Here is a 23,617-nt window from a genome sequence, read left to right as displayed (position 1 = left end):
TTGTACCCATCAATCAATATGTTGTTGAGAATTTTAAGAAAAACCCGCTTATTTTTTTTTCAAAAATACTATTTAAAAAAATAAAATTTTATATAAAAAATTAATTGTGGGGGGGGGGGGGGAAACTGAGTCTATGACCCTTCCCAGGAAAAATTTCTGGATCCCCCCTGGCAAGACTGGAGCTTTTGACACAAAGTAAACATAAATTAGGAGGAAAGAGTTCCAAATAAAAGTAGCTGTTGCAAAAATGATATTAATCATACTGAGATTTTATTTCAAATTTCATTGACATGTAAAAGATTGTACAAGAGTAAGAATAAAATGAAATACTAACAGACATATTTACAAGACAATTCTTTTTTTAAAAAAATTACAATTTAATACTCAAGATAAAATATATTTCCAAGAGAAACACGCATGGCAGCTGTACATCTTTTCCTTTTTGAGTAATTTTCATAGTTCAAGTGGCACAGTCTCAAAACATGTTCCTATTTTTTTTTTTTTTTTTTCTTCTTCTATTAACACAAGTGAGGCTGTACATGAGATTGGATCATGCAAGCAACTATGATTACCAGTTAACTAAAAAAAATGGACCAATGACAGAAGATTCACCTTTTATAAAAAGTAATCTGGTTGAGGCTTCTTAGTAGGAATTCCTCTGGTCTCCTGCAAACAAAAATCATGTATAATTAAAAATAAAAAGAGCATTTTTTCAAAAAAAGATCCTAATTCTTAAATGTTACTTAGTATACCAAAATAAGAATCTGTCATATCTATTTAATAGCCCTCCACCATTTTTGTTAATAAGCAAACTTGTGAGTAAGTATGTTTCTTTCTCTACCATATACAAGGTATCTGCTAAATTTTAAATTCATGACTAATTCCAAGAATTTTTCATGTCTTAACGTTTCTTCGGAAAAAAACAACGATACATTTAAAAAAGCATTATAATAACATTAATAGAAATGATAGGTATAACCAAAACTTTTATGCTCTACATCTTCATAATTATAGATTTTAAATTTAGAAAACAGAGGAATGAAAGAGTTAAAGAAATAAAATAGCTGAAAAAAATACAAAAGCAAATAATTTTTTCTTCTTTTTTTTTTTGCAGAATTATATTCTGAATAAAAATAAGCTGAATTCTGAATAAAAAAAAAGCTTGAGTTCTGAATAAAAATAAGCTGAAAATTTTAGAACAAAAAAAGTTTTATATTGATTTCTATAAATAAAAAAAAGACACGCCTCATCATGTATTAGTTATACTAATTTAAATATTCAAGCAAGCAATAATCTATTTCAAAAGGAAATGTTTAGGAAACTTACTCAATTTTTTTCTGAAACTTACAAAAACTAAGGGAATTTTTATGAAACTAGTAAACCAGGAAATACTGGCAAAATTCAGTAGTCTACTGAAAAATCCAGTAGAGTTTGCAATCATACCTAGCTAATAGCATTACAAAACTGGTTTGCTATACTGAAAAGCATGCATAATGTAGTATTTTATGTGAAACCAAATAATTAAGTCATTGCATTCACATAAAGAAACCTCATTCTTGCCTAATGGACAAATTTAATTTGTAAGAATATTCCTTTATCTAATGAAGAAAAAGTTAAGCTTCTCTGAAAACTATGTGTATTAAAAAGACAAGTTATGTAAGAATAATTAAAGGAATATAAAATTAAAAAAATATACCACGTTAAAATGGAAAAATTTAATGTGCATTTTTACAGAAAATACTTCAAATTTCAAAAATTTCCTTTCCTATTCAGTTTAAAACTTGAATTTGTTTTTTTATATTATATATATATATATATATATATATATATATATATATATATAAAATAAGCTCTTATAATCTATGAACAACAAAATTTAAAATTAGCAGCTTTGCTTTTCATTTAGACGAAATGGTCCCCCAAGGGAAAAACCCTGATCATATTTTATCACAATTTAAATACTTAAAACAGTACTTATAAATGATACTCATAAAATTCCTCAGGATTAGAATATAAAATAAGTTGTTAAGAAACAGTAGTTAAAAAAAAATCAAAGAATACAATGGAATACTTATTTGCAGGAAACAAACAAATACACAGAGTAGGGTAAACCAACCAGTGAAGGAACACTACCCAGTGAAGGAACATTTCATATATATTGATTAAAAAGAAGAATTTGAAAGATTTTCTTTAGATTGATTGGTAACAATAGCTTACTGCCAAATAATAGGAAGTGATCTAGCAATGTTTTGGATTACCTGGTCAAATAGACTTCTCTGGAAAAATTTTTGAATTTGTTATTAGCTCTGCAACACCTTGTTTCTTTGAAAAAATTATAAGGTGAGTGTTTGTATTTATATCTTTGAAGTGGAATTAATTGCATGTAATAGTTTTATTTTTCTCACTGTGAAAAAGAGAATTCAAAATATAATTATTGAAGTTACGTTTTATTTTTTTAAGCATCATAGCATAATAAAGTACTGACAAGGGAAACTAGGGAAGTGACTCGCCAATTTTGAAATAAACTAGTGGGATGTATGCCTTATGAGGAATAATTTTAGGGGCCAACATTCGTTTCGGCCCATAGAAGGTTCTGTGAGAGATAAAAAATAATTCAATATATAGAAAAATCGGTATTTTATTACTTCAATGCAGACTATTAGTTATTATAATTGTCTCATACTCCAATTAATTTTGTGGTACTGTACTATATAATGCATATTTATTGTCAAAATTGATTTCGAAAGTTTTATATATCTGTAGTTTTTCATAAAAACCTGTTAGGTTAATTTAAAAATATAATTGACATCAAATTTTTTTAATTTTTTCTTCGAAAAACTTTCCAAATTAATTGGAGTATGTAATTGCAAATCAATTAATTAATTAATAATTAATTAACAATCAATGAATAATTTATCAACAATTAACCAACAATTAATTAATAATTAATTAATTTTTTGATTAATTTATTAATTAGCAAATTAATTCCAAATTGGATTATGAGACAATTACAATAACTAATAGTCTGCATTGAAGCAATAAAACACAGATTTTTATGTATTTTGAATTATTTTTTATCTCTCACAGGACCTTCTATGGGCCGAAACGAATGTTAATTAATTTATTAATTAGCAAATTAATTATTTATCCAATTAATTATAAATTAATTGGATTATGAGACAATTACAATAACTAATAGTCTGCATTGAAGTAATAAAATATCGATTTTCCTACATATTGAATTATTTTTTATCTGTCACAGAACCTTCTATGGGCCGATACGAATGTTGTCCCCTAAAATTATTCCTCATAAGGCATACATCCCACTAGTTTATTTCAAAATTGGCGAGTCACACTTCCCTAGTTTCCCTTGTGAGATAAGGGGGTGTTTATTTACTGGATCACCAAACGATGAAAAACCAGTGAAGGAACAAGTGTTCCTTTACGGGTTTTTTTTCTAAGTTAATGAAAATAAAAGATAAACTCTAATTTTCTTGCACCTTTAGTGATGTTCCGCATCAAAAGTTTGTTAAAAATGCGAAAAACAACTTCTAACCAGTGAGGGAACAGGTATGTTCCTTCACTGGGCATAGATTTTCCAGTGAATGAACAGTATGCGTTAATGTGTTGACACTTTAATTTTCAATTCATGATTATAAAAAAAAAAATTAACATTTTCCAAGTATTTATATGTTATAATTTCAATAATAGGCTTGTTTTTAAATATTTGTATGGTTTATAAATTCATAAAGAGCATTAAAAAATAATCAAAATTAAGTGTTCCTTTACTGGGTGTTCATTCACTGGTAAGAGCTGTTCCTTCACTTGGTCTTCTTACTACTTGTTATTTGAACCTCCAAAACTTTAAAACAATATTATGTAAGTTCTCTAAAAAATTTTTACATAATTTGCAATTAGTAACAAATATTTTGACACTGTCATTTAACTAAAATTACGAATTATGAAATTAATATGATTTTTTAAAAGGCAAATGAAGCTTAAGTGTTCCTTCACTGGTTAGTTTACCCTATAAAGTTTGTCTAAAATAAGTACTCCCCAGACAGGGTGCGTAGCCAAATCTTTGAATCAAAAATAAGCACTTTTTAAAAACTTTTCAAGGACTTTACAAAAGTTTTCAAGCACTCAAAAAATTCATATTCAATCAATGATATTATTGAAAAACAAAAAACTTTCTATAAACAGTTTTAGCGTTTAAAAAAAACAAAAAGAAACGGGCGTAAATCGAAACAATCAGTACTTTCCCACATCACCGAGTGAATTCAACTTGACCCTGAACTCAGAACAAAAGTACCCTTACCCCCTACGTCAAAAAAAGTGTTAGAAGTAAAATAAAATAAACAAGAACAAAATTAAAATAAATTAAAAGGAAAAACATTTCATAAGGATCTGATATTCTCTATCCGAATTGGAGCACTCGGGTTTCGGTTTCAAGTGTGCGCGCATGCGCAAGTCATAACGTGGGTACGACATGAAGTCCGCGTAAATGATAACGTAGCAAACTCCCCATTTTTCGTGAAATGCATGGGATCCACCAGATATCACTGAAGGGAGAAAAAAAAATTATTCGGAAAAAAAGCACTTTTTAAAAACGCCAGCTGAAAAAAGCACCTTTAAAAGCTTTTAAAAACAAAATACCCAAAAAAGCACCTTTAAGTACTTTTTACAAATGCTACGCACCCTGCCCAGACATTCGTCTTGACCTGTGGCAGTGACTATGGTAACGAGGCATGACTATTTCAAGTAGGGGTGTGGGGTCACTGTTTTAGAGTGGTTTCGGCTCGGGTCGGCGAGAGAAGGGAATCTCTTTCTTTGGTCTATTGTGTTAGTCCAAGAGAGAAGCTACCCTCTCTTAAATGTCCCATTCTTGTTTTCATAGCACCAGACGGCCTCAGACTTTGTGGCGGGAGGAGTTCTTAGCTTAGACAAACTATACTTATTATAAAACTGCTTCATTTCATTGCAATTGGAACACAAATACCTAAGAATGACTCATTCACAATTCTCATGGGCTAAAATATTACATGACATTAAGTATTTTATAGTGCAACTTTCTGGGTAAACTGTGCACAAGTTATTTTAATTTTTTCATAAAATGTGTAGTTATTGTAGATATTGTTCTGTTTCCTTCAGCACACAAACAAGAAATATAAAAATATTTCAAATTAATTATAAAATATAGTAAATAAACACAATTTTGCTGACATAAGATTTTAGTTTAAAGTTATCAATCAGACAGGCAAAAACCACACAAAAAATACGTTATTGCTCAGAATATATCAGGGTGTATAGCCAAATTATTCAACAAAAAATAAGCACTTTTTAAGCACTCAAAAAATATTTTTAAGCACGAATTAATTGTGAAAAAGGGAATTAATTAATTGTGAAAACGGGGTGAATTGTGAAAACGTTGATTAGAATAATGTGAAAACCACGCTTTTGAGTAATTCGAAGCGAAAATCAACATAAAGGAAAGATCTCATTTTGAAAAGAGGAAAATTAAGTACTTTTTAAAAACGCTATGCACCCTTTATATGCTTTTGATAAAGAAACAACAGTATAAAAATGTTTTCAAACACTTAAATTTATAAAAAAGTAATTACTTGAGGAGCAGCTTCAAATATTGTGAACTCTCTCTGCAAGTGTTCATCCAATTCCAAAATAGCTGCAACATTCCCACATCTACAAATGAGTACAGTAAAATAAAATTAATAAGCAGAACTATTCTTAGATTTGAAAGAGTAAATTATCCATTTAGTAAAAATAAACTTCCAGGCAAACCAACAAAACATATAAGGCTTCAACAAACTAATATAAAATAATGATTATTAGATTTAGACCCAAGTCTGACGATAAAGACAGCACCTAAAACGGTACACAATTTTTAAAATTTTGCACAACAAAAATGAGAGAACTTCTAGTAGTTGATTGTGAGAGGGGGAATCTAATTGACCATTATAAACAATTACTCTTTCAGCTTCATTTATTTAATAAAATTACACTTTTTATGTGTTAAATAATTTGATTAAGCAAAATATTTTAAAAATAATAAAATATAATTTTTAAACTAATTTAGTAAGGAAGTATTTTGATTAAAATTTGAATATTATTCACAGATAAGAAATGGTACAATTTATAATTTGTTTTTGGTACTAAAAAATGTACTTTGGTACTTTAACATTTTGTCATTTGTTTCATATTTCAAACTGCTTGTCTATGTTTTTTTAAACAGCAGTTTGGCAGAAATGATAAAATTTATAATTTGTTTTTGCCCTTAAGTTTTCAACAAAATGTTTTTGACTGAACATTTTGGCATTTGTTTCAGGTTTCAAGCTGCTTGTTGGTGGTCTTTTACATTACTTCACTAATGTATTACCCTGCCACATACCATAGCAGAAATAGAAATAAATATTCACATAAGAAACAGAAATTGAAATAAATATTTTGTAATTGAAATGGCAAAGAAAAACTATTAATACATATTATAAATAAGAAATAGTACAGAAAAGAAATCCACTTCAGTATTAGCATTGAGAATACTAAGATTTTAGTGCTAGGACAGGGGTGATTGTGACAAAAAGTGAAAATACTTGAAAATTTTATGTTCAAAAAATCGATATCCAGATATCAATTTATATGCCAAACATTTTGTAATCAACATTATTTTTTGAACTAACATTTTTAATAAAATTACTTACTAACAAAGAATATCACACCTTTATAGTAACTAATTCAAGAAAAAACGTACTTCTTAAAATAATCACGATTCGCAATATTAGTAGCACAGTTCCAAATATTCAAATGGTAAAAATCCATCAAACCAAAAGAATTAAATTGGCGGAAGAATCCCGTGTAGGTAAATGCCTCGTTAACAGGATTCAGTAAAAGTTTCAGAATTTTATTGGCTTATAAGTTTTTGATTTGAAGGAGTCCGCAATATGCGGAATTCTGAAAAATATTCTCGGAAAAATCACATACACTGCTTCTAGTATTTAGACCTTGGAGAATGATATTAAAAACCCGAAATTCCGAGGCACACCTGAAATACAATCACCACTGTACTAGAATACAAATTATTCTACATTTAAACCACAGAAAGTTAAAGAAATTTTAAGAAATTAATAAAACACTTTTTCTGAAAAAATAATAAATAAAACTGCACCTGTAACAATAATTAGGGGCCGACCACACTGTTAGAACAGTTTCGTTGAAATGCCATTTGTAGCCTTCCATGACCAATTGATGTGCTCTACAAATCATATCAATATCATTAGCAGTATTGAACTGGGCCACAACATCACTTCCAAACAAGTAACCAGCACCTCTTGGACTAACTCCCCAGCCTTGAGTATCTAGAAACATTAAAAAATATATAAATTACTTTTTTTTTTCTAAGTTTAAAATAGGAGAATTTGAATTTCTTAAAATTCAAAAGATAAGTAAAATATAAAAATAAAAGAGTTTTCATGCAAGTAGTTTTATGAAAGGAAAGAAATTGATGCCTTAATTGATGAGATAACACCGCTACCAGGAATATTTGCTGTGTGTCCAAGGCTGTGCGTGTCTATATTATTTCAGTGTGTCCAACAACTTATTTAGCAATACTTATACACAAAAATTATACAAGATGGTGCCAATAGCAAAATTTTTATGACCCTTTCAAAGTTTTCACAACCGTGAAGTTTGCTTTGCACTTTTTACCTCTGTTAGCACTAATAAGTCATTATAGTGAGTATTGTCATTAATTGAAATTAATAATTCATTTTTGAAGTAAAATGAGTTTTAAAGGAATTTGCATTTTATTTAAATTTTAGTGTTAGGGAGAAACTCTTAGCATAGACAATAGGGCAAAATTAGGCAATTACAACAAGGAAAATATTGAACTTCTTCTCTCGAACGTAAATATTTGGCCCTTTTCCTGAATATTCGGTTGGCCAATTAATTGGCCAAATATGCGGCAGAGTATTATTTGGAAAAGTATTTTTCAACAAAATTTCTTTGAGGGGGGGAGAGAAGGGGAATCTGAATAGACTAAACAAAGAATAATCTAAAATCGTATAATTAGGAATTGTTTTTACACATATTTATTAAGTTACAAAACTTTTTAATTTATCCTATGAAGGACAAATAGAAAAGCTAAATTTAAAGAATGAAACTAGATTACTTTATACTGAACCATGAGTTATGTAATACTGATTCTTTTCTTTTACAACTATATTCAGGCAAGTCAATTTCGCCACTTATTTAACACTTTACGTTTTAAAAATTGAGAACTTTTTTTTTCTTTTTTTTTTTACTTGTTTCATTTTTGCTCATTTTCTGTATCTACAGTGCAGCATTTTAATGAAACATTTCTAATAGACTTTATTCTTTTGCTGTAACTTTTTTCCTGTACGATAAGACATAAGCATTAACAAAGAAAACTGTGATTCTCAATGTTAAAATTGTATTTCAGAACTAAGAACAATTTTTTTTTTCCTCTTTAGCTCTGATACAAACAGAATCAAAATTTAAAAAAAAAAAAAAAAAACTACTATCTTCTTTATAAAATAATCACCTGCTTTTATTAACAAATAATTATATGCTTAAATTAATAAACAATCTTCTCCTTTTATTTTATTTTTTATTAAAAGATTATTTTTAAGGAAAGCAGATGTGATTGCACATCAAGAAAAACTTGCTAATGATATCGCATTTCTAAGAAATCAGAATTTATTCAACAAAAAAATATTGTTTTGCTAATTGATGTCAAATAGATGAACTGGTGATTAATTAATGCATTATCCGAAATAATAAAACAATTCACCATAATAAATAACAAAACTGAGTAACTGAAGTGGATGATTTAAAATAAATCTCACATTTCACCTTTAAAATCAATACTCTTAGCCAGATGTTTCAAGTTCCTTAACTCAAACATTCATTGCTATGCCTGTGCACTGCATTTTCCGCACCCCCTTGTAAATCAAAGAGAAAACGAAATCAGCTTGAAACTCCTTTAAGTTTGATTGATGGCAGCTTATCAGAAAAAGAAAATAAACACAGGAGAAAATAAAACATTTGTCCCTTCCCTGCCCCCTCTGGATCTAATGATCTTCAAGGTCAGGGGAAGAACTTAAGTTCCTCTGGGCAAGTGAGGAGAAGAATTTCTCTCTTTCCCTCTAATCAACTTTAAGGATGAGTCAAATTTGTTTTTTGTTTTTTTTTTATATATATATAATCGTTATAGTACTTTAAAATAGCGGGAAAACCAAGCAAAATTCTTCCCAGTCATCTGGATACCGGATAAATGGTTCTCTACTGTAGTTGTAAGAAAAATTTATCACTCTTAAAAGAGAGCGGGGGCACTATTTTTGAACCTTTGAGAAACCTTTCGCACAACCTTTAATGAGAAAAAAAACTTTTTGCACTTCTTTAAATTGAGAGAAATTTTTAGCACTACCTTTATTTAATAGAAACTTTCAGCACCACCTTTATAGAAAGAAACTTTTTGCACTACCTTTATTGAAAGAAAAATCAAAGCTGAATTTTCTATACTGATTTTTTGAAGATAGGCCAATTTACGCATGATTAAAAACACAAAATCCTGTAAAAAAACATTAATCACAGAAGATAGTTTCTATTAAGTCTGATAATAAATAATAACATTACCAAACTGTAGCAATTCAAAATACAGTCAAACCCCGCTATAGTGAACACGGCTTATAGTAAACTGCCGGATATAGTGAACGAAATGTTCGGTCCCATGCCTTGCTATACACGTATGTTATTTTTTGTGGATATAGTGGAGAAAAAAAAGTGAGGAAGCTGGATATAATGAACTTTTCTCTGTCTTCGACAGATTTTTTTCCCCACTTTTTTTTTTGTAATAATTTTGAAATTTCTACTTCAAAATCAATACATATACCGATTTTCAGAACCATCTATAGAGGGGAATGTAGCGATAAGCATTTTTTCTTGTTTGCTTCTTTTATCTCTCTTTCCCATCCCTAAACAAGCCAAGCGGATGTTTCCAACTCAGGCAGATGATCCACCTGTAAGGTGTCAGTGGGATCAATATGCATTGTCTGTCAAAAGTAATGAGTAATTATTAATTATTGGTCAAAGGCTTGAACACTAATATATGTTGATAGGGCCCTCATTTCAACTCCTTTCTGCTAACAGTTCAGTTAAAAAAATCCTGTAAACAAGTGCTTCAAATTTAACTATGGCGAGCAGTAAACGCAAAACGTTCTCCATTGATGATAAAATGGGCATAATCAGAAAAATTGAAAATTGATGCAGTCAAGTTGATATTTTCAGGGAATATGAACTACCCAAATTTGCAGTTTGTAACAAATGGAAAAATAGGCAATTAATAATTTCTGCTCATAAAAAAATTTAGATGGCTGAAAAAAATTGAGAAAAGCAGATCACAAGGATGTTGAAGATGCATTACTGAAGTGGTTCACCAATCTAAGAAGCCGCAATTTTCCATTATCTGGACAAATGTCGATGAATTTGCTGCGCGATTTTATGAAACTACTTTTTATGTGTTCAAATGGCAGGTTAGGCAGGTTTAAAAAGTGGAATAACAGAAATTCAGGAAAAATTATCTGAGAGTCGGGAAGTGTTTCCATATCTGATGTTGAGGATTGCTCATCAGCTAAAGATTACTCATTTTTTTTTTTTTTTGTACTCAAGGCGAAGAGTAATGAAAAATAACACATTTTTTGCTACTATATAATGCTTTCCAGTCATTTATTTGAATAATGTGTAATAAAAGGAAGGAGTTTGGGAACCATTAGTTAAATTGTCTGCGTAACGGATTTAGGGAACTCCCGGTTATAGTGAACCGAAATTTCAGTCCCTTGAAGGTTCACTATAGCGCGGTTTGACTGTAGTTATTTTTGTGACATATTACAAGTAAAAATCACCTTCTGGATCAGACCATAACAAGTCACACATAGGGCCATCATGAGGAACTTCTTGTTTTCTGTCAATAGTTCGGATTTGATCTAAGGTTTGAATAGAAGGAGATAAACCTCCATGTACACAAAAGATCTAAAAGAAAAAAAGTGAAATTACTATCAAATATTCAATCTCAGGGGTCTGTCTAGGCTTTTCTAAGAGGTACCTATTTTGTGAAAATTTAGACATAATTTGTGAAAAATTAAAAATTATATTTAAAAATCGAACACTAAAATATGGCAAGAATATGGATTTATCATTTCTTAAGGAATACAAAAATGAAATTTTAAGAAAAAGTATTTTGAGAAACTACCGTTTTTCCTAAAGTTGAATTTGTGAAGGTACCGCTAAACGGTAGTAAATTCGGTCTGGACAGATCCTTAAATTTGATTATGATATACAGCTGTACACAATTGAATACAATAATAAATAATATTAAATAAATATTACAAACAAATAAAAATGTGACAAACATATAGAAAAGTAGATAATTTCAGAAACAGAAAAATTGCAAGGAACTTGTTCTTTTAGGAGGAACCACAGATAGTATTAGCTAAATTTATATTTATTCGACCAACAGCTTTTATTTATTATTTTTTTCAGCTTTGGAACCCTAAATTGTAACCCTTTCCTAGACATAATCCTAAATTTCTTTATAAAATCTATTAGCAACCGTGAAAGTGTTAACCAAAGGACGGAACTGGTTTGTTATCCCACTGAATAAGTTTTTCAAATATTTCTTTTCTTGCTAACACTATTAACCACTTCCCTTACCGATTATTTTGAAGAAAAAAAACGCAAAAAAATCAACATATTTCTTTATTTTATTAATAAATACAAGTAAATAAAACAAAACATAATGCACAAGTTTTAAGTTTAAATTTGAATCGTTTTTATGTGGAAGAAACATTTAATTTAAAATCAGTTTACTATCCAGAGTTATTTCGGACAAATGGAAAAAGTTAAATATTAGTCTTTGTATGATAGTTCTTGAAACAAGGGACAACACAAAGTGATACTTGTCAAACGTCAGTGAAGGAATACGCCTTTTTTTTAAAAAAATTCTTATCACTATGTAAATTCAGCAACCATCGTATATACAATCGCACAAGACACATGTGTAGTCCCACAGTAAAACACTCACATAAAACTTGACAAACTTTTAATTACAGAAGATTATGTTTAATTTTCAGCAAACTGGTAACTAAACTGTTGCCTGGGATTAACATTTGATATAGAATTGTCACTTTTTTATTTAGGAAATACATGTTTTATGTTGTTGAAAAATAACTGTAATATAATAGGACATTGAATTTATAGGACTGAAAAACTTGAATCCATTCTCGGCATGAGACTAAAGTGGTGCCAAGAAAAATGTGCCAAAAGTAACTGGCAATAAAATCAACTCACCAAACATCAGGTGCAGACAGCTTACAAATCAGTTACAGAAAAGCTAATTACTATTTTGAAACTATTAAAGAGAAGAATGAAATTAATCCATTTTATCAATAATAGGTTTAAAAATTAAATTTTATGTAAGACTGTTGAATTTGTAAGCCTGGAGCGGTAGCAAATCTAGATTGGAGGTAATTTTTGAATGCATAAGTTGAAAATGAATAAAATGAAAACAAGATAAATTAGGTTTCATTGAAATGAACAAAATAAAGGATTGTTAAGAAGGTTGAGAAAGATTATCGGGAAAACATATTCCTTTGCAGTTGAATTTAGTTATTTTACTTTGAATCGTAAAGTTTAATGGAAAATATTAATGTAATTCTTTAAAAATTAATATTGTATTTTTAATTTATTTTAACTTTTATAATTAGAATAAACATAAATATATTTTTTTTTTAAAAACTTAACTATATGTTTTCACTGTAATTTTATTTAAATAATTTCTTTAAATGACCAAAATATTAAGTAAATAATGGATTATTGATTAGATTTTGAAACTTCTAACTTTTCATAGAACCCTAAGGTTCAGCAGTACACCTTTCAGGGACTGCTGCATTAAGCAACTACTTAAGGATATAAAATTCAATCCTTATTAGTAAAAAATTTTTTAAGATTAAAAAATTTAAAAACAGGAACTTACTTTTCCATCAATTACAGCAGACAAACTTAAATAGTCGAAGATTTCAGTGCAATATCTCCATACTGTTACAGACCCGTATTTTCTTAAGCATTCATCATAGAATCCATAAACTTGAGTTATTTGTCGGCTTTCATGATTCCCTCGAATTAGCGTGATACGATCCGGATACCTAACCTAAAAAATAAAACAAAAATTAGCAAAGACAATATTAAAAATCAAGGATCCATAGCCATTATTGTATAAAAAGCCACTAAAACTAAAACAATCAGCAAATAGCATCAAAAAAGCAATGCTACTGTAAAAATGCAAGGAGTACTTATATAAACTAATATGTCTCACTTACATATATCAGGCCTCGTAGTGGGCCAAAGAAAAAATCAAGACAATTTAAAAAATAATCAAAATATTTTTTGCCACAATGTTGTATAACTTTAAACTAAAACTCTAGAACTTTTTTTATTTACCTTTATTTATATTTTTACAAATCTTAAGCACTGAACCCATTGCCATAATAAAAAAAAACTTGTAAATTTAAATACTCACTAACTGATACTTTAAGAAAAGCTGTAAACTAGATCAGCAAATTACTCTTACAAATACAAGATTTTAACAAATACAGAAAAAGATTTTCAAATACCTTTTTTTAATGCTTTGTTATTAATTTAAATCAGTTGAGAAGTTAAGTTTATAGGCTACTTTTAGCTATTGGATTACATGTTCAACATCTCCTCTAAAAATTTAAAAAAAAGACAAAAATAGACGAATTCAGAAAGTGAATCACAATATTATTTAAAATAGACGGCTAAGGGAATCAGTCTTCCAAAATCACAAGATTAGACATTATTTTTAGAATTTGTTTAATGTGATGTGATAGCGGTAACTAAAATATTTACATGGGATATTATTATTATTTTCTTACTTTCAGCAGAGTTTAATACTTATTAAATAAATGAAGACAATATTGTTGGCAGGGGAAAAAATCTAAATAAAACATTAATAAATTAGTGAACTTTAATTGATTTTCATTCTTACAAAGAGCCAATCTGAAGGTTAATGTTGTGCAAAAATAGTACTTATGTTTAATGTTTCTTAATCAAAATTTTACGCTTACAGTTAATAAAGTGGTTCCATAATTTCAAACTCAACTAACAAATGAAATATTAAATGATTTCTCAGTTCAGTTTTGAAAATTCTGTGAGAATCAACTTTCAGTCATTTTAATTACTAAGAGACTGATCAAACATTTTAAAACAAATCTCTACTCAAAATATTAGATCCATTACAGCATCCTCAACAAAACAAACAGTGAATATAAAGGTCAGGGAATAGTCAGACACAAAGATTTTAACAAGATCCTTGAGATATTAAAAGATAGTTAGGCATTTATTGAAAACAGTTATATTAAAAGGAGAAATAAATATAGCAAATAGATCTTGTTGTTTATGATCAAATAAAATGTAGGGGGAAAAAATGAACTTACTTTTAGAGCCAAAAGTAAAAGAAATGTTTCTACACTGTAAAAGCCACGATCCACAAAGTCACCCATAAAAAGATAATTTGTATCGGGAACATCTCCTCCAACTTTGAAAAGTTCTTTTAAATCATAAAATTGACCATGAATATCACCACACACCTAATGAATTAAACAATAAATTAAACATAGATCCTAAAAATACTGCAAATAAAATTTATTTTAGGGCTGAGATTTTTTTCTAAATAAACCCATTTCTACTAAGACACTGGAAAATGTGGAAAAAGAGTAAAAATAATTAAATGTATTATAAGAAAAGCTAAAATTTAAACAAATAGAAATTATATGATACTTACTAGTTCTGATAATCAGAAAGCCGAGTTTGAATAATTCAAATCTTTAATTATAAAACTGATTTATGATAAAACAGTAATATCTTTTAAAAAGAATAAATTAATACAAATAAATAAAGGAAATATAGCAGCAAACACTAATTTCAATAGTGAAAATAGTACAACACGTGTTAGCATAGGGGTGCACAACCTTTTTGAGTGAAGGGCCACTTGCACAGCAGGTTGGCTAACGAAGGGCCGCACATGTATTTAGAGATGTTAATGACAAATATAGTAATGTTTATTTAAACATTCGCGTCCTATTTTCTTTTATCAATAAACTTAGTGATATATTTGTAAAAAATGAAAGGTGTTCCATTATTAGAAAATTGCTTTAAAAAGAAAATTGCTATTTTGATCATATGAACCGTAGATTTATCAAAATAAATAAACATTGAAAAAAAGAAATGTTTTTTTTTTTTAATCATATCATGCAATGCGAAAATTCCTTTTAGAATTAAATTCTAATAAATAAAAAAAATGCAATGCCCACAGAATGAAAGTAGGAAAAAATTTAGTCATAATTAAGTAATATAAATTCAAATTAAATATTTTAATTGAAGAAAATTTACACGTTTTAAGCAAAAGCCTAAACTAAAAATAAAACTGTGATAGTTCAAAATAAACTTCAATGCTTATTTTGTTATGTACTTTATTATTTCATTTTATTAATTATTAGATTTTTTTTATCGTAAACATTTTCCTTTTTTTTAATCGAAAAAGATCACTTAAGAAACAAAAAATTGAAATCTTAACTACAAACAGTGAGCAGTTTAAAAATTCACGTTTTCTTCCATTTTATGAATTTCTCAAGTTGCAATAACATTACATTTTAATTAGGGATGTAACGAGTATTTGGCTCTTCTGTGAAAAATTCAGTTGGTTGAATGATCTGTCAAATATTCGGCAGAATATTTTTTAGAAATGTATTTTTCTAAGTTTTTTTTATTTTTGAATTTTTATAGATATTACTTTTTTTTTAAAAAAAAGAAAAATTATAATCAGATAAGACAATTTTGTTATTTTTTCGATACTTTGAGAATTGAGAAGGATTTTTTTCCATTTTTTGCTGTTTTTATTATAATCAAGTATTTTACAGAACGTCTCATACTATTAATTTATTATCACTCTTTCCCTGTACTGTAATATAAATAACCAGTAACATAGAAAAGTGTGATTTTCAGTATTAAAGTTTTATTTCAGGAACTAAGAAAAATTTGTTTTTTCTGTTTTTCTTTTTTTAGACATTTTTATTATGCCAGCATTTTTTTTAAAAAATAAAGTTTCTAATAAAATTTATTTTATAGCAATTTTTTTTCTTCTAAAATTATGGCAATGAGAAAAATTTAAATTGAGATTTTCAGCATAAGATTTTCATTTAAAAAATTAAGAACGTTTTTTTTTTCTAAATTTTTATTTTCTTTAAATAAAAAAAACTTTTTTTAGACGTTTTTATTATAACGCATTACTTTTTAATAGCAGTTCTGTTGACATAATTCTTTTTTCTTGGCTTTTTCTGGTAATTGGAAAACTGAGATGTTAAGCTTTAAAATTTTCTTCCAAAAATTAAGATTGATTTTTAAGCTCTCTTGTTTCGCTTTGTGACATTTTAAAAAACGTTCCTGATTGGCCTTATTTTTTAGAGTTAATTTAAGAATACGTTTTTCCAGGAAATATTATTCTGAGCATTGAAAAGTTAGTTTCAGTGTTGCTATGCTGCTAAAAGAATTTGCTATTTGGCCCCAAGTGTACTGCGTTCAGTCGATTTTTTTTCCTTTTTTTTTGCCGAATATTTGGTTTTTGACCAAATCACGATTCATTACCACATTTGACCAAATCATATTCGTTGCGGAAAAAAAGAAGGAAAAATAACTAGGATTTACGATAAAACTGTACTGAAATACCGTATCAAAAAGTGATTATTTAATTGTGCGAATAACAATCAAGTGTCTTAGTAACATCATAGTTAAATAACGGGATCATCAAAATCATGCGGAAAAGTATAGAAATAATTGGGGGGGGGAATTACTTATATTTATGCTGAACTCAGCACGAATAAAGCTTGTCAAATGAACAATTTAAAATTTGCATGTCATAATAGAATAATTGAAATTTTTTATAATACGTGGGAACGCATAGCAAAATAACTGCCGAAAAAAATTTTTGAAAAAAAAGAAAGAATTGCAAAAAAAAAAAAAAAAAAAAAAAGACAAAAAATCACTTAGATTTAAGATGAAATCGTCACAAATAAAGTGTACCAAAAAGTGATTATTTAAATGTGCGATCTAAAACTCGCGTCGTAATAAAAATTTCAAGATTTTCGAAATCACGCAGAAAAGCGGAAATAACAGTTTAAAAAAAATCATTTATATTTTCCATAAAATCGGCTTAAAGAAGCGTGTTAAGGTATCCGACTACCTTAAAAACGAGGATTTTGACAAAAAATCACTATTTTATTTTATTGTTTTATAATAATGCCCAATTTCTCTAGTTTTCAAAACTGTTTTGTTTTTGAATGCACATCAAGTAGAACTATAGTTATAGCTATTTTAGTAACAGACGACAGCTGTCAAACTTACCAGAAATTACAAAAACGAAACCGATAGTTTCGGTTCCATTTTTATTTGTGTGTTTATTTCTCTTAGATATTTAATTTTTCAAAGCTCTTAAACTCTCGGCTAATAATCTGAGTTATATTTTAATTAGATTTTACTTTTCGTGGTTACTGTTTGTTGGCAACATGAAAAGTTAGCATATTTTCTGATAGTTTTATGGCATTTGAAGCGTTCTTTCTATATCCTGATTTTGATTTGTTTTGAAGAAATTTATTGATTTCTTTCAAAAAATTTGTTGTTTATTTTGATAAATTTATTGAGATGGGCAAAGTACGTACTTCTCGATCTACGAAACGTAAATATTACGGTAATCAACATACTAACAAAAGCGATGAATCGAGTAAAGTTGATGATTCCATTTCTTCAAAATTGTGTAGAGCAGATGAATCTATTACTTCAAGCTCTTCAAAATTATCGATTTCTATGGATGTCAATAAAGAACTGATCCCTGTGGATAAAAACAATCTGTCTGGCAATCGAATAATTGATATTGAGATCCTGATGATGATATTAGCTTCATTATGTTGTCCGGATTGCCATGATAACAAATTGTATTTGGAAGAAAATTCTAGGTTTGGGCTCTCATCTAATTTTACTTTGATGTGTAAAAGTTGCAGTTTCAGTAAGGCATTTTGTACTTCAAAGAAAGAAAATAAACAAATTGAAACAAACACACGTTTTGTTCTCGCTTTGAGATTAATTGGCAAAGGATATTCTGCAGCTAAGAAGCTGTGCACTATTCTTAATCTTCCTCCATTTCTCTCAAAACTTGCATTCAGGAAGCAGGTGAAGAAGTTACTGGCAGCTGCCACTTTAACTGCAGAACATTCTATGAGTGAGGCTGCAAAAGTTTTGAAAAACCTCCGTGAAAATAAAATGAATTGCGGTGTATCTGTAGATGGAACTTGGCAGCGTCGTGGTTATTCTTCACTGAATGGTTGCGTGAGTGTCATTTCTATAGATACTGGGAAAATATTAGATATAGAAGTTATGTCACAATATTGTCGTATATGTCGTTTCTCCCACAGCACCAATAACAAGCATATTTGTAAAAACCATAGTGGCTCTGCTGGAAGCATGGAACCTGCAGGCGTACTGAAAATTTTCAAGAGGTCTGAAAAAACTCGTTCGTTGCACTACACAGATTATTACGGTGATGGCGATTCTAAAGGGTATTTGACTGTAAAAGATATTTATGGTGAGAATAGTGTAACAAAGCTTGAATGTATTGGACATATTCAGAAAAGGGTTGGGTCCCGACTAAGAAAACTTAAAAATTCAAAAAAAGGACTAGGCGGCAAAGGAAAGCTGACCGATGCTTTTATAAATAGGTTGCAGAATTATTACGGAATCGCAATTCGCCACAATGTGGGCAATCTTCTGAACATGCAATCCGCTGTAATAGCTGCTTTTTACCATTGCTGTTCAACCTCTACGGACCCAAAGCATGGCCAATGTCCCACGGGGGTTGACAGCTGGTGTAAATATCAGCGTGCTCAATCTCTGAATGAGGAATATAATGAAAGATCCCGGGGTTTGCCGAAAAATATAATAAATATCATAAAACCAATATATTTTGAGTTGTGCGACCAGAAATTGTTACTAAAATGTCTTCATGGAAAAACTCAGAACGCAAATGAGGCTTTCAATGGTGTTTTGTGGCAAATTGTGCCAAAGGAGACATTCGTTGAACTGACGACACTGCGGTTGTGTGCAAGTATTGCCATAATTCAATTTAATGAGGGTTACAAAGGACTGTTGTCAATATTCAAAGAATTGAATATTGCTCCAGGAAGGTACACTTTATCAGGGCAATATAGCCTAGATACTGAGAGAATTGTTGATTGTGCAAGACATTCTTCAGTGAACAATAAATGCAATCGTAGAAAACTTCGCGCTTTCAAAAAAAGAAAAACTTCAAACTTAGAGAGAACAGAAGGTACCACCTACAAAAAGGGAGAGTTTTAAACTGTACTTTGTATGTATGTACCTATCTAGCTGTACCTATCTAAACTGTGAATCGATTTTTGTTGATTCAATGAAAAAATTATTTTTAGGTTTATTTATTACATTTTTCAGAAACAGTGTTTTCCGCTGTTGTATTATCTTTAATTAATTATTATAAAAAATATTTTTCACTTCTAATTATAAATAAAAACTATATTTAGACATATATATTAAAGTGTGAAAATACAGTAAGATGGTTGTTTAATAAAAAATTGTTCCTGTGTTAAATGCTTTATAAGTAGTAGACTTTTGATGTTATTCACTAAATACTTTAAAATATCGCTAAATAATACGTTAAAATATCGCTACGTTAAATAAAACTAAGAAAATGTGTGAAGGAATGTGCCTCCTATAAAATATAATAACTTCCTACTGACAAACATTCATAGTTTTTAGAAAAAATGTAATTATAAACTTTAATTGTGTTTTTCTCAAAATGAAATTTTTGCTGTTTTTTGTTTGCGGAAAACAAGATAACTCAACTAATTATTATAAATTTGTCTTCAAACTTTCAGAGATTGTTTTTTGTATTGGTGGTTATGTAACAGACCTCCAGAATTCAGATAACTGTATTATTTTTTGTTTTATGAGATATTTTGCAGTAGATAATGTGAAGAAAATGTGAAAAAAAATGGAAAAATATGCTCAACAATCCATAAATTTTTTTAATTTCATGATATCATTAAAGTTGAGGTTCATAACACTTCAGAGGGTTATACGAAACGGCTCAAAAAGTTTGATAGCTGTATGTACAATAGTTTTTTGTGTAGAGTGTTTTCCGTTAATGAGTTATTTTCGTTAAAATTATATAAAAAATACTCTTTAAACAAAAAATTTCCTGTATAATTAAATTTTCTCTATTAAATATGCTTATTTAAGTTAATATACAATATAAATCGCAATAATGTTGTTGAAAATACTTATTTTTCAAAAATTTTGTCCCGAAGGTAGTCGGATACCTTAAACGTACATTTACTAAAGAATCTGTTAAAATTGATTGTGTCAAAACGTGATGACTTAAAAGTGCGATCAAAAATTGCAATTTTAAATTTTTTTTTTGTGTTTAGAAGCTCTCGCGGGCCGCACTTCAGTAGTCGAAGGGCCGCATTTGGCCCGCGGGCCGCAGGTTGTGCACCCCTATGTTAGCAGAATATAACTAAGAATAAAAAATTAACATGTATCTTACTGTAACAGGAGAATCAACCCTCTGTACATTACTTTCTTCTACAAGTATTTCTCTTGCCTTAGCACATAAAGCTTTAACTTCACTTTCTTTGATAATTTCACACCTCCTTAACTGCTCTATTTGTCTATCTAAGTCACTACAATCATCCATCTAAATAAGTACACACATAAATATTAGAAATTTAAAGCAAGGAGGTAAATTGATGGCTACCAGGTTTATAATATCCTATTTAAGCAGATTTTTAAATATAAAATGAAAAAAAAATTAACTTAATAAAAATTACTTTTTTGCTATCATATCAGAAAACTTAATAATGAAATTGCTATAGAAAAGGGAATGAACCTTTATCTAAATAGCAACATTAAATAAATGACACTGATAAGACTTAGGTGCAATAAAACCTAGAGACATTTGTTTTCTATTACTACATAGCACCTAAAACTCATTAAAATTTTTTAATATTAATTTCTTTTCTATTACTTAAGCTAATATATACCAAAGCAAAATAATGTATTCTATAACATTAATCAGAGTGTCTTAGTCATAAGCCTACATTAATTGTCAATGTAAAAGTCTGGTCGAAAAGAAAAGAGCTTACGAAATTGCAGGAAAGTATAATGCCTACATCATTTATTAGTAGTTCACTTTTCTTTAAAAGGATTTTATTATAAAGTAAACTTTTATAAGTTAAGTAATATCACAAATGAAAAACTTAGTAATACTCAAAACAATAGTTAAAAATCTATATAAAAATAATAACTTCATAATTTAATGAAAAAAACACTAGCATTTTTATTGAAACTCACATTTAAAATTAACCTTTTTATTAATTTTGAAACGAAATTTTACAATACAATGGCATCATCTGGTAAGGTAACCAGCTGCTTTAAAAATGTATCTTGAAATTTGAAAGCAATTAATCAGTAAAGTAGAATTGATAAAAATTTAGAATCTCATTTAATGAAATGTAAAAGTTGTGGATAAATAATAAAAAAGAATTCTATATACAAGACTTTACATTCAAGCATTAAAAACAAAAAATATAATATATACTATTTTATCAATACAAGTATTTAACTAAACATTAAAAATTGTTGTTCTTAAAATTAATCAATACAAGTATTTAACTAATACAAGTATTTAACTAAACATTATACAATACAAGTATTTAACTAAACATTAAAAATTGTTGTTCTTAAAAGTTAAAAAATTAATAAAACAAAAATTAAGCTTAAAAATTTAATAAAACAAAATTTAAGCTTAAAAAACTAATAAAGGGGAAAAATTATGTAGGCAATGATTATTTAGTTGTTAAAGTAGAGCAAAATTACTCAGAAAGACAAACTGATTTCACAGAGAAACACATGACTAAAATTATATTCCTACTTGTACGATTGCTTTCGTAATCATCAACAAGGAACATTTTTAAATTGGTATGTGCACCAAACGGCCAAAGTTTGATGACAACCCTACAGTAGCATGAGAGAAAGATAAAATAAAAAAATCAAAGAAGTGGACCAACTAGAAGGGTATAATTCATAGCTATCCTGGCAAACCACTAGAAGAAAAAACTCTGGCACATTAGCAAAAATAATTGGCACTAATGCAGAAAATACAGGTACCAATACAGAAATATACCCATTACTGAAAAGTGTAATTTATAAAAATACATTGTTTAACAATTCTATTTCAATAAAATATTCTAAATAATCAAGTCAAATCAATATCCACTCTTTAAGAAAATGTGAAACATCATTACTCTATTAATTATACAGCAAAACTATTACATATATAATTGACACTGAATGCATGTTTTGAAATTAAAAATTACTACTTTAAATGAAGTGTTTCTTAAAATCAACTGGATAATATTGAAATTAATTCCTTCATTTTCTAAAACAAAAGTGAAACTATAAGAATTAAATGAGTACGTCCAAAAAAATTTAAGCAACAAGTAAACAATTGTTTTCGATGTGTTTACAACAGAGACCTGTAACTGCAGTTAACTATAAATTATAAATATAAACTATGAACCTATTAAAATTAGTTACTGAAAAAATTACGATGGGACACGTATAATTTGATTTATTTAAGTAAAAGTAACAAAAACAACAACTATGAAAGCAAGTAATAACAATTTCAAACAAATATGGGGGTCCCCAAATACAGATAATCCAAACAAATTAGTTAAAAGCATTTGACAGCCTACAGCATATGATCCATTGTTTAACGTTTACAAATTATACTTTTAATATTTTATTTTACATTTATTACCGAATGATTAAACTCATTAATAGATTAAGAACAAAAATCAATCAGAAAGATGTTATGAACTGCAATAAAGAACAGGAAATTACGAATGAGATTGGATGCGATGCACTTATTATTGTATATACATAACAATCTACCAAATAATGAAAATTCCCAAAGTCTTACCATTCAACTTGAAAACGTCCTAAGGTTTAAATAATAAATATAAAGAATGGATAATTCAGGTGACTAAAAATAATTAATGTAAATAAATATTTAGTTTATTGATTTTTCTTCTTCATTATCCAAGACGATTTAATATCAAGATACGCTAGCAAGCTCACACAGAAAAAAAGATCTATTGTTGCCAAATACAAATTTATAAGTAAATATTAATTATTAGTTGCCCTAAATAGCTTAGCCACATTCAGCTTGACAACGTGCGAAAGCATTTTCACTGCATGCGATTCGCGCCTGCGTAAGTGCGTCAGGCGCATATAAGTACAAAAAAGATGGTTATGCTTGTGCAAACTGCATATCTGAGTAATTAAATGCATGAATCTAAAGCAGATCGAATTACAAACATGCACTTATAAGAGGCATTCTCACTGCCTGAGGTATTTGTGTGCGTGA

The 23,617-nt window shown here is 28.5% G+C and overlaps 1 protein-coding gene across 2 annotated transcripts; it reads right to left on the bottom strand.

Annotated features, from left to right (window-relative positions):
- Positions 1–248: 248 nt before the first annotated feature.
- Pp4-19C (protein phosphatase 19C) lies at positions 249–23,359 on the bottom strand. 2 transcript variants are annotated; one of them, XM_016064581.4, is made up of 8 exons: positions 23,171–23,359; positions 20,735–20,884; positions 14,544–14,696; positions 13,064–13,237; positions 10,935–11,061; positions 7,181–7,370; positions 5,622–5,700; positions 249–666 (listed from the first exon to the last, which is right to left on the bottom strand). In XM_016064581.4, exons 1-8 carry the CDS (start codon positions 23,171–23,173, stop codon positions 616–618), a joined length of 927 nt encoding a protein of 308 aa, XP_015920067.1. In that variant the 5' UTR covers positions 23,174–23,359; the 3' UTR covers positions 249–615. The 2 variants fall into 2 exon arrangements, with proteins under 2 accessions (XP_015920067.1, XP_087006323.1); XM_087150197.1 differs by lacking the exon at positions 23,171–23,359 and having other exon boundaries at positions 20,735–20,901.
- Between the last annotated feature and the right edge of the window lie 258 nt (positions 23,360–23,617).

The sequence above is a fragment of the Parasteatoda tepidariorum genome, chromosome 8, assembly GCF_982258835.1.
Source record: "Parasteatoda tepidariorum strain Cologne lab strain chromosome 8, Ptep-v5.0, whole genome shotgun sequence".
Taxonomy (NCBI): domain Eukaryota; kingdom Metazoa; phylum Arthropoda; class Arachnida; order Araneae; family Theridiidae; genus Parasteatoda; species Parasteatoda tepidariorum.
This window is presented reverse-complemented; position numbering and strand designations above follow the sequence as displayed.